Below are 11,368 nucleotides of genomic sequence, written 5' to 3'. Positions count from 1 at the left end.
TGGAAATATTTTAGTTAAAGGCCCTTTAAAGTGACTAAATTACTGATTTCACCACTTTTCATATACCTAACTTGTGAAATCCCTACCCTTTAATACACCTGAAGACTTAAAAAGGTACTCTTTCGGGCGAAGCCTCCCCGTATTATAGGGAGTACCCCCCCCCCCATCTTAATTTCTCAAGATCAATAGAAAACAAGTCAGTTACTGTAGCTAGGAGAACCTGCTGGGTTTCCCATCTCATATACAGGCACTGTTTGCGAATAACGGCTCGCTCTAAGAGTACTCAACATCTGCTTAAGAAATTCTTAAATTATACCCCGTCAAAAGATGTTACATAAATATGACGCGAAGCAAATTTAAGAAAAATCCCTTATCGTCTTTTTAGCCTGGGTGGAAGACAATTGACAATTAACCGAATAATAGAACTTTCTTTTTCAAAAGGGCGTGGCTAAATGTGGTGCACATCTAATGAATTAATAGATTATACCATTTTAGACTTGACCGTATTCTGTCATTCACTGGCAATCAACTGAATATTTCACACAAACAGTTGCATAGTGTTTGAAACTTTCCGTAGATTCCTTTCATTGATTCATCTATGATTAGTTTTTCTATGACATAATGCTTCGTATAAAAGGAGTTCCCATTGAAGCAGGACTTAAACCCAACTTTTGCAGGGGTCGGAAAGAAGACGCGAAGCCTAAAATGTAAGTACAGTGTCCACTTTTCTGCAGTACTGATGGATGTAATATTCTACATAAATTGTAGTCTTCCTTGTGACTAGTTACTACCACTTCGAGCTTCCAACAATTTAAGTATCCTTAAAATTTCTCAGCTACTGAAAAATAGCAACTATCCAACATCATATAATTTTTTCTGGACAAGATTGTTGTTTTTTTTTTACTTTCGTTCGTTCAGTGCATTGATTTCGGTCTTATTTCGTATTTGCTATATTTTAGCCAAGTTCGTGGTTGAAAGAAGCTTTCTTATCGAGAATTAATTGTTTCCTCTCATTGAATTGGGTTCTTTAGAGCATAAAATGGCTTTTAGTTAAAGAGGGAGCGATGCAACATCTGTTGCGAAAAACGTAAATCAGAACTACCTTTGCTTCATGGTGTCCTTTAGATAGTCGGTAAAGCATGCAAATTTATTTTTCTCCTATTTCCGTTGAATTGAAGTTGTTAATGTTATGATGCCGTTGCGAGATAAAATTGCCAAGAATTTGGATCGAACGCAGAAACACACAAGCATGTCGACTTGATTCAATCTGTGTCACACCCATTTCACTGGCCTGGTGATTTAGAATAATTTCTTTGTTCTCTTTTCCGTTTAACGCCAAAATTCGTCATGTACAGTCAATATACTGGTCATTTAAATAGCCTTACTCAAGCAGGGTTTTTCTAAAGCAGCTGCTGCCTTTTAATTCCAGTTTGTCTAAATTTTCTTCAACGTACGTAGTCGCTTTATAGTCAAAAGGAAGTCCTCAATTAAAACTAAGAGAGGACTGCCTCGTGATCTCTTTCGTCGAACTCAAAGTAAACATGAGAGGTAAACAGATAAACAAAAATACATTAATTTTGCTTTTAGTAATCGATAGCGGAAGAGAACATTTGACCGCTAAATACTGTAATTTAATGAAACTTTATTCGGGTGGAACCATTGTGAAGTTCAGCTAAAAGCTCTTGATTAGAAATTGAAACCACCAAGTAAACAATTTAAGCCTAAATATAACATCTCTAACAAGCACTTTGTATAAATTGTCGGTACTTCATTCAATGTATTATCTAATGCATGGTTTGTGATGATTCAGCGATAAACTTAAACAAAACTAATAGTAGCTAAACAAATTAAGAGAAAGTAGCGTTTTAATTCCTGTTTGCGAATAAAAAGGACATAGAAAACCCGCCACGAGAGTTAATGTTTAGTTCATTCCACGTTATTCTTTCGTTGGTTGGCTCGTTCGCTCGCTCTTTCGTCCACTCGCTAGTCGTTCGCTTGCCTTCGTTCGTCTATGCTTTCGTTTGTTCGTTCGTTAGGTTCGCCCGCTCAGGTTCCTTCATTCATCATATCCTCAGCAAAGCGGACGATAAAAGAAACAACTCTTCACTGCGAGGACTCCACTGCTGGAGGTGCTAATTTTTCAGTAAATTCTTTCATCAGAAAGATGTCCCTGAAGTTCCTCTTTGTGGCTGCTCTTTTTCTGTTGGTGCTCGATGTGGATGTGTCATCTGGGACCTTCTGCGACGAGGGTCCTCCGGGGCGATACTGTTATAAGGACCTGACAGGATGGTATGAGTGCGTCTACGACAGCAAGACCAAAACAATGAACCAAACAAAGCACGAATGTCCCGCTAATACAAGGTCAGTACGCGAACTAAAACAATATGACTTGAAGCTTAAACATATGGTAAAGCACACCTGACCTGCAAAGTAAGCGCAGGAAAAGTGACGTGTCACACGTGTCATGCCGAATATCATCTCTCTCTGATTGCATGCCTAAGTCTTCTGTAACTGGACGAAATGGTAGGAAAAAATAAGAGTATTGTTTTTCCGGCCGAGGCTGAATATTCTTCATGATTTTTCTGTGAATATTCCTAGAATGTAGCGTGTGACATTTCTGTTTTCGAATGTATTTGGTGTCTGGATGGTGTTACAGTAACTTTGGAGCCAGCCTACAGGCATTAAGGCCTGATATGACGCACATCATTGTAAGTCCTTGCAGAGATGATTAGCATCGAACATACGGCTAGTGCTGTTTTGCTTTTTGATTAGTTTTCCCGTTTAGAGAAAGGAAGAATTTTATACCGTTTTGGTTAAAAACATATCATTGTATTGTATTTACAAATTTTCAACTCCATTCTTTGGAAAATCTTAGCCTCGGGTTTATTCTTAAAATACTTTAAAAAAATTTCGCGAATTTCAGCCTCGATATTCTTTTAAAATATATATGGGTTATTGACCAAGTGTGAGGTCAAGATGGCTGAATATTGGCCATAAACACGCAAACATAAACACGCAAAAAAAGAACGAGGCCAATATCCAGCCATCTTGGCCGAACAAGCTTGGTCAATACAGGATTTATTATATGGCTTTCTGGGAAATTTTGCTTGCGGGACACGGCGGGTAGTCCCGAGCGCACAAGGTAGCTCCATCTTGCCCGCTCGGATAGCCAATCACAGCACAGAATTTGATTCATCTTGCCCGCTCACGGAGCTAGCCATATAACAGATTCTTTTATAATATAGATATGACCCTGCGCGCGCTCTGATTGGTCGAAAACCCATATTTTATCAGAGTATAAAACATAGAAAAAGCGTGTTTTATTGTTTTTCGTCACATTACCTCTATATCATAAAGCAAATAAAGAAGCCTAAGCCGTGTATTACAATGTGATAAAACACTCCGGACATTTGAAAACACTCGAAAAATGTAGAAAACACTCGCCTGCGGCTCGTGTTTTCTACATTTCCCTCGTAATCTCAAATGGCCGTCGTGTTTTATCACAGTGTAATACACGGCTTAGGCTCTTTTTTTTTTTTTTGTTAAATAAAAAAAGAGTGAATTCGTGTTTTTTTCTTCCGTTTCTTATCTCATGCAGGTGCCAGTGCTTTTATGGTCCAAACTGCCCAAGCACCGTAAAGGACCCGTGCGCTAAATACGAGCTGCCCCCTCCATTCCCAGCCGTGTTCTCTACATTCTACACCGAGACCGTCACGACATGCGACAACAAACAATGCACGAACGTGACAATCATTGGTGACATGCAGCAGAATGCTACCGCTGGGGAACAGCGCCATGATATCGTAGGAACAACCTGGAATACCCGATTTATTTTCCCGTTCCGATATATTGACTTCGGCGACTTTATCCAGGTATACTAACACGTATTTAGAGCCTTGAGTAAAAGAATACCGAGATATTTATCTTCTACCTCAACAATAGCTCAAGAAAAGTACGGCGCAAACCATTCTATTTTTTGAAGGGGGGTAGGGGGTGTACTGGGCAATTTTCTGGGGCATGAAATTTGTATCTTTTTTGGTGGGCAATAGCTCGTGCAAGAATTTTTTAACAGGACCTGGACAGTAGAAAGCACTTGCTCGATGTGTATTCACACGATTTTTTTTTAGCAGTTATTATAATAAATCTTTATTTGTATTCATTCTTGCTACAGAAAAAATTACAATTTCAATGAAAATATTAAAAGTAATAATTTGAGTACTAGCTTCCTGGAATAACCATAGGGGCTAGCAGAGCCAGGCAGTCAGTTAACATCAGTATTATTATTGCTGTAAGTAAGTGCTGTACAGGAATTTTTTCTTAGAAATCCTCTCTTTCTCACCCTCAATGCAATAACAATAACACGCGAACTAGGAAGTTCATGTCTTATAAGTAACCAACGTGTTTTTCGCTGCGTCAATCATGATACCGGGTAACAGTAATTACCACTTTATGAATGATCACGTCTGCGCTAACATCAAAAAGCGGTTCGATTGCGTATCTGTGGACTACCCCTCACCCAACTGATTGAGACATTTTACGATTGCTAAATTATTGCGGAATAAACGGTCTGTGACAGCAATGTTTTTCTACTGTGCATATACGTTTTTGTGTTGCCTTGAAGTTAACTCAATCCAATTCATTTTCATTTTAGTTCGACGCAGCTTGGTTCGAGAAGAACTGCAGCTTGACTTCCCGCGTAACTTTCCCGCGCTTTGGGGTGCCACCTTACTTCACGTGTGACCAGTCCATGATCTCCGTCAAAATGGACAATGCTACGTTGAAGGGGTGTATGTGGCAGTCAGGAGGTCACAGCAAGACAGAGGAGGTGACCATCGAGAGGTGGACACTGATCAGCCTCCGGGATGGTCGCTACATTCCGTTTTCGCACGACATTCAACAGAAGCCCACCCCCACTAGTAACATCACCGTCTACCATGACATCAGGTTCGCCTCATTCTTCCCTGATTTCTTGGATCCCAGCCAGCTTTCGATGCCGACCTTCTGTTTCCACAAGGCCCCAGGTTTCTTTGAAAGCGAGGTTTAAACAAAGAGCAACGAAATAGTAGCCTGTTATGGAGACGCTCTTTGGGCTCGTCACGCAATCTTCCTCCCTCACGCTGGGCATGAAGATTGCGTGACGAGCCCAAAGAGCGTCAGCGTTGGAGGCTAACGAAATAGAGGCTAGATTTACTATATTTGGAACTAGCCCTTAACTTGCTAGTTTTTGCTAAGAAAAATGCTATCAGGGAAAGTTACAATCCTGTAATGACAGAATTAGGAAGACATCAAGTCTGTAAATTCAATTTAATTACAGCTTTGCAAGGCAATAAATGACACCTTATCTCAAATGAACGTGATTGAAAATGTCATGCTGCATCACCAGTGTCCCTTAGAAATTTTGATGAGGTGGTTGACAACAGTTTCAAAGCTCATTCCATCACTTATATAATTATAATTTCATGGATCAGTACTACCACTCTTTACCAGATGAGGCCACGATGTTGAACTCACGGAAATGCCCAGTGGCTGGCGAACAATTAAGTTCTGGTCATCTTCATGGCACAATAGATTACTACGCAGCTGTTAAAACACGCTTAATTTTAGCCCTAGGTGCATATTACTAAAAAACGAGCTCGGCGACTTCCATTTTTTAATTGTGGAATTGTAGTTAGCGTGATTAGATACTGTCCAGAAAATCGCTTGGATCAGAATATACTGCATTACTTTCCACCCCTACCACCCTTATGCGCCCAAGACGTTCGGTTTGGCGAAATCATGCAATTTCCGAGAAGCAAGGTTTGGGGTAAACTTATGCCCGACAAAAAGCCGCATTTTGTAAAAATTCCGTGTGAAATCGCACCAGTTAAACTAACCAGAAAAATATAGCAGGGCCGAATCTCTCCTTCAGTGTGATTTAGGCTTATTCCTGATCATAACTTGGGAAAACCGGTTCCCGAAAATCAGGTTTACGGTGTTTCAGCAAGAAAGAAAGAGAGGCATGAGTACACGTGTTTGCGCTGTTTCTTTCTATCAAGCTGAAACACCTTGCAGCTTCAATCAAGACCTTAACCACCATTACCATAAAACCTTTCGACATTGTCGCGTACGCTTATAAGCTTTCGAGGGACAACCTTTCTCAAAACAGCTGTACCGAAATTGGTCAATTAGTCCTCACGACAAACTAGACTGCAGGCAATCTGTTTTTCTCTCGAGATCACACTCCGCCCTTTTGCGTTCGCGCTCACAGATAAACACTCTTCTGACCCACAGAAAAAAAAAGACCACCTACCTGCCGCCTAGCGGCGAACTTATGTCAGCTGTCATGTTGACTTTTAGAAGTTTTATTTCTCCAAATGCCGCTAAATCAGGGTCCTTGCTTATTTGCTGTCAGTTTGCACGGCTTGCATCACGTGATCAGCAACTCTGTAATGTTCTGAAATTTTGGAAGAATCTTCAACCACATCGCTCGTAAACGTTTTAGCACGATGTGTCAGTTTTGTCCCCTCGTCTGCCGAGAAACTCTCTCGGAGTTAGATCAAGGTGTATCTCAGTAATTGCGTGACTTAAACCGATTGAATCGTGAGGTCATTCATGCACATTTAGGGGTGTGTGTCATAAATAAATAGGGAACTTCTAAGAACTCGTGCGCTTAAAGAATTCAGTTCAGCAAGCTTCAGCGTTTTCTCTTCAAGGTAACAAGCTAAATATTTTACTTTCCAAGATAACTGAGATCATTTTCGTCCAGGACGGTAAGTTTTCCAAATTATTGCGAGTTTCGTAGCGACAGAATAGCAATGACTGATTGTACATCGAAATTGATTTTCGGAGATGCGCTTGGACGTATATCGTAGAGGAAATATCAGCATGTTTTCTCCTGTTTCGTTAAATGTCCTCTAGAAAGGTGTCATTTCAAGCCAATATACGTCTCGTTTGATATTCAAATATACAGTTACGGTAAATAGATAGTTGTTGTTGTCGAACTAGCCGCGCATGCAGCCATCTTGCATTTTAGTTTGGACTCGATGGCCGAAAGTGAATGCCAGTTTCTCTCTACAATATATACCCCGTTGCCGATGTTAAATAGAAGTTAAAAGAGCAAGAAATCTATTTAATTGTTTAAATTAACGAATTTTAGGAGAATAAAAATATGCGTCAATAAAATCATGTAAAATCTACCCCGCCCTCTGCCCCGAACATTTCTGGGGCGTCAAATAATTACATTATGGCCTCCCAGTGGGACTAAACGATCCACTTATAATACTGACTCTGAATAACGAATCACCGATGGGCCGTAAACGTGTTTGCTTAGTTCTACCCAGTTTAAATTAGTCATAGCTCTACATAATTTACAAATACTGAAATAGCCAAATATACTTGCACAAATGCTTGGTTGCTGGGGGTGGGGTATGGCTGGTTTTCACTGTCACGCCATCAAAAATGAAACTCGTAATCTTTCAATAATTTAAGTCGGGAATCTGCGATATGATAGATGATTGATATGAAAACAATCTCGCCAAGATTTAGGTCTGTGCAGTTTCTCAATCGCGTGCGCGTCATTCAGAAAAGTGTTTCACTCAAATTTAGTGCCGTAATTTTGATGTCACGCAACGCATAAACTTGGAATTTCAAACGTGCTCTATAACAAAATGAGGAGCCCTGTCGACCTTAAATGTTGTAAAACGTCAAGTTATTGGAGAGACTAACATTTGATGAAACTAAAATTTCTGAAGGATTGGTAATCTTTTATATTGGAAAATGATGACGTCACATGAAAACCGGCAATTGATTGCGTGACTTGCACCGATTGAATCGCGAGGTCATTCATGCACATTTAGGGGTGTGCGTCATAAATAAATGCGGAACTTCTAAGAACTCGTGCGCTTAACGAATTCAGCTCAGCAAGCTTCAGCGTTTTCTCTTCAAGGTAAGAAGCTAAATATTTTACTTTCCAAAAGAACTGAGATCATTTTCGTTCAGGACGGCAAGTTTTCCAAATTATTGCGAGTTTCGTAGCGATAGAGTGGCAATGACTGATTGTACGTCAAAATTGATTTTCGGAGATGCGCTTGGACGTATATCGTAGAGGAAATATCAGCATGTTTTCTCCTGTTTCGTTAAATGTCCTCTAGCAAGGTGTCATTTAAAGCATATATACTTCTCGCTTGACTTTCAAATACGCAGTTACGGTAATAGTTGTTGCTGTCTAATTAGCCGCGCATCCATACATAATACTCTTGCATTTTAGTTTGGACTCGATGGGCGGAAGTGAATGCCAGTTTCTCACAACAGAACCACTATAAACCCCGTTGCCGATGTTAAATAGAAGTTAAAAGGGCAAGAAATCTATTCAGTTGTATAAGTGTCTAACGTTCTCAACGAATTTTCGGAGAATAGAAATATGCGTTAGTTTGTCCTTTCGCTACATAATTTACAGATTTGTTCCTGGGGGTGGGGTATGGCTTGTTTTCACTGTCACGCCGTCAAAAACAAAACTCGTAACTGCTCAATAAATTAAGTCGGGAATCTGCGATATGATAGATAATTGATATAAAAACAACCTCGCCAAAATTTAGGTCTGTGCGGTTTTTCAATCGCGCGCGCGTTATTAAGAAAATTTGTAGAGCGGAGGAGCCGCAATTTTGATGTCAAACAACGGATAAACTTGGAATTTCAAACGTCCACCATAACAAAATGAGGAACCTTGTCGAGCTTAAATGTTGTAAAACGTCAAGTTATTAGAGGGTCTTACATCTGATGAACCTGAAACTAAAACTTTAAAAGGATTGGTAAGTTTTTTTCTTTATTTGGGAAAATGATGACGTCACATGAAAACCAGCAATGAGATCATTTGTCACTTAATACTCTTTCGTGACGACCTAAATTACTTCTGCCGGGGTGTAATAAGTTACTCAATTCGTAGGGCGAGGAGGAGAGGTACTAAACCCAACGGTTTTTCCACGACTGTCAACAACTGAAAACGATACACTTTGAAGCTGCACATTTTTAGTCGATCACTAGCTTTTTTGGGAGCACCCAGAAGGTTCATAGTCATTGGTCAGTTCTCCTAGTGGAGAATTGGGCTATCGCCTCTCTGCTTTTAGGCTATCCTACTCTTGGTCAGTAGATCTTTAGTATCCGACGAAGGCTCGGCTCTTGTGTAAGAACACATTCAGCTTTAGGCAAACTTAGACAACCAAATTTCATATTTTTGTTTATTTCTCTACCTCACAGTGAATCTCTCACAAGTTAAAATGAAATTCAAGTTGTCCTTCGTTTTCTTATTCTTCTACCTGTTACATTGTTCTTCTGGGAATGTAACAGAAGAGCCAGACGAGTTTTGTGACGAGGGTCCCCCTGGAAGGTATTGTCTGCAAGATTTAACAGGCTGGCATGATTGTCACGTGGATCCGTCGACTGGCAAAGTGGTGGACAAGATTTACTCATGTCCTGCCAACACTCGGTAAGTCAGGGATAGTTATCAGCACCTAAAAAAAATCCCCACCACCAGTACTCTGAGCAAGTACAGGTTTTATAGGGCACCCGCTGGAGACTAAAGTCAAAGAGCCGACGCAAAAAATTCCTTACTGATGACGTATTTTTGTAGGCAGCTGGGTAGCGTCTCTCATTGGTTGTTTACTCTCATGCGAAAATTCGAATCCGAGCGACAATCAAATGATCAATGCAGAGTTACGTTCGGTAAGGGTCATAGGTATGTCGCACATCGTCGGATATTTCTTTCGCATGGAGAAAAATCAAGGGCAGGAGGACCTCAATGTATGTCATACAACACCCTTTCACGCTGTATTCTTCCTAGCAATGGCTGCTTTATCAGCCTTTAAGTCAGTTTAATCCTGATTACGACTTACTGTTTTTCCCTCCTGTACAGATGTGCTTGTTTTTACGGTCCCCCGTGCCCAGGCTCACTCGATGACCCCTGCCAGCCCTTCGAGCTGCCCCCTACTATCCCGACTGTATATACCCTGTACTATAACGGCAAGGTGACGAACTGCTCACCCATGGGATGCAATGACACTTACCTCTCAGGCAGAGAGGTTCTGAACCTAACCGAGCACAAGAAGAGAGATGATTCGTATGTCAAGTTCTGGTCATCTATTTTCGTTCTTCCTGGAAACGTGAGCGGTTTTCATCAGGTTAGTAACTTTTCTTACTTCTTTACAACTGTTGGAGGGTTGTCAGGGGCAGGTTTCAAGCCCGGTAGCGGGCGGATGGTACTCCCTTATTTGGGCTATTTACGTATGTACATGTACGCCCCAAGGGATATAGCGATTTTGGCCATTTTGGTTTCAAATAGGGTATGTCTTTTGCACTCAAGTCTTGAATTGGGTATATTTTTTTATGAGAAGCTACTTTTTCATCATTATCGATAAGACCATCAACAAAAGCTCTTATCCGTCTGAACTAGGTAACTAATTATAAGAGCGACCAGGAACCTGGAGGGGGGCGGGAGACTGCACTTGAATTTAGGCACAATAACAGAATCAGTTTAGTGTAAGAGGTTTCGTCCTGAGAAGGTCTCGCAAATTAACATTGAATTTCATGAGTCATACAATCTCGTAGCTCAGGTTTTTCGCTTGAAGTTTGGGGGAATGGCAGAGAAGGTTGTGGCATACAATTTCGACTAGCATACCTTGTTATTCTCGTGAAGGCCAGACTACTCAGGTACATTAGTTTAAGTTTAATTTCCCAGCACTTAATTCTCAGCCGCAGAGATTTAGATACAGAATCACATAGAATCTAACTGAACATCTTTCGCAGACCACAGTGCGCTGGGACCAGCAGGAATGCAATACGGAGTTGATTAAGACGTTCCCAGCAACACAACTTCCTCAATACTTCAGCTACAACGGAACGGTCAGCATCGGCCATCGCCTCTGCGAGCAATGGATATGGAAGACTGGGGGTCACAATGCAGGACAACCAACCTCCCTTTCTTCCTACTACCTGTCTAACCAGACAAATGCGAAGCAAAAGCGATCTGCTGAGGTCAGCGGTGATGACGCAGATCCCGTTGTGCCAGTGATGATAGAGACCTTTTACAATTCCGGTCCCGTGGGTAAGACTTCACAGCATCTTGTTTTGAACATCACTTCCTTTCTGATTGGCGAAGTAGACGAGGAGCTGCTAGAGCTGCCAAGCTTTTGTTAGCGGAAAACATTTCAACGAATTGGAAAAATGTAGCCGGCTGATACCAACTGATCGAAAACAGTTGATACCAATAGACTTGTAAACCTTAGTATATAGGGAACAGTAATTAATGCCATTAATCGCTTCAACCAAAACGATGACTTTATTCTAATAGTATTTGAACTTAGTTGTGTTGAGTTGTAACTAGTACTATACAGTACGA

General features: G+C 40.8%; 2 protein-coding genes across 4 annotated transcripts in view; both read left to right on the top strand.

Moving 5' to 3' along the window:
• Positions 1–678: 678 nt before the first annotated feature.
• LOC145482076 (uncharacterized) lies at positions 679–5,914 on the top strand. 2 transcript variants are annotated; one of them, XM_081460666.1, is made up of 4 exons: positions 679–707; positions 2,161–2,361; positions 3,599–3,872; positions 4,652–5,914. In XM_081460666.1, exons 2-4 carry the CDS (start codon positions 2,165–2,167, stop codon positions 5,042–5,044), a joined length of 864 nt encoding a protein of 287 aa, XP_081316792.1. In that variant the 5' UTR covers positions 679–707; positions 2,161–2,164; the 3' UTR covers positions 5,045–5,914. The 2 variants fall into 2 exon arrangements, with proteins under 2 accessions (XP_081316792.1, XP_081316791.1); XM_081460665.1 differs by lacking the exon at positions 679–707 and having other exon boundaries at positions 1,670–2,361.
• A 744-nt stretch (positions 5,915–6,658) lies between these two features.
• Positions 6,659–11,368, top strand: part of LOC145482073 (uncharacterized) — a 4,718-nt gene continuing 8 nt past the window's right edge. The window contains exons 1-4 of one of the 2 annotated variants that reach the window (XM_081460663.1): positions 6,659–6,749; positions 9,232–9,460; positions 9,887–10,151; positions 10,777–11,368. The exon at positions 10,777–11,368 is cut by the window's right edge and continues 8 nt beyond it. In XM_081460663.1, coding sequence (XP_081316789.1) covers positions 9,252–9,460; positions 9,887–10,151; positions 10,777–11,166 — 864 coding nt within the window. In that variant the 5' untranslated portion in view covers positions 6,659–6,749; positions 9,232–9,251 and the 3' untranslated portion in view covers positions 11,167–11,368. Of the gene's footprint in view, positions 6,750–6,784; positions 7,925–9,231; positions 9,461–9,886; positions 10,152–10,776 lie in introns of those variants that run through there. The other variant, XM_081460662.1, reaches the window with a different exon arrangement.

This window comes from Orbicella franksi, chromosome 3, assembly GCF_964199315.1.
Source record: "Orbicella franksi chromosome 3, jaOrbFran1.1, whole genome shotgun sequence".
NCBI classification, from domain to species: domain Eukaryota; kingdom Metazoa; phylum Cnidaria; class Anthozoa; order Scleractinia; family Merulinidae; genus Orbicella; species Orbicella franksi.
This window is presented reverse-complemented; position numbering and strand designations above follow the sequence as displayed.

Excerpts from the sequence above, each read along its gene's own strand:
- LOC145482076 (XM_081460665.1), top strand. The coding sequence starts at position 2,012 with ATGCTTTCGTTTGTTCGTTCGTTAGGTTCGCCCGCTCAGGTTCCTTCA. Across the intron at positions 2,362-3,598 it reads GAATGTCCCGCTAATACAAG|GTGCCAGTGCTTTTATGGTC; the intron begins GTCAGTACGCGA and ends TATCTCATGCAG. Across the intron at positions 3,873-4,651 it reads ACTTCGGCGACTTTATCCAG|TTCGACGCAGCTTGGTTCGA; the intron begins GTATACTAACAC and ends TTTTCATTTTAG.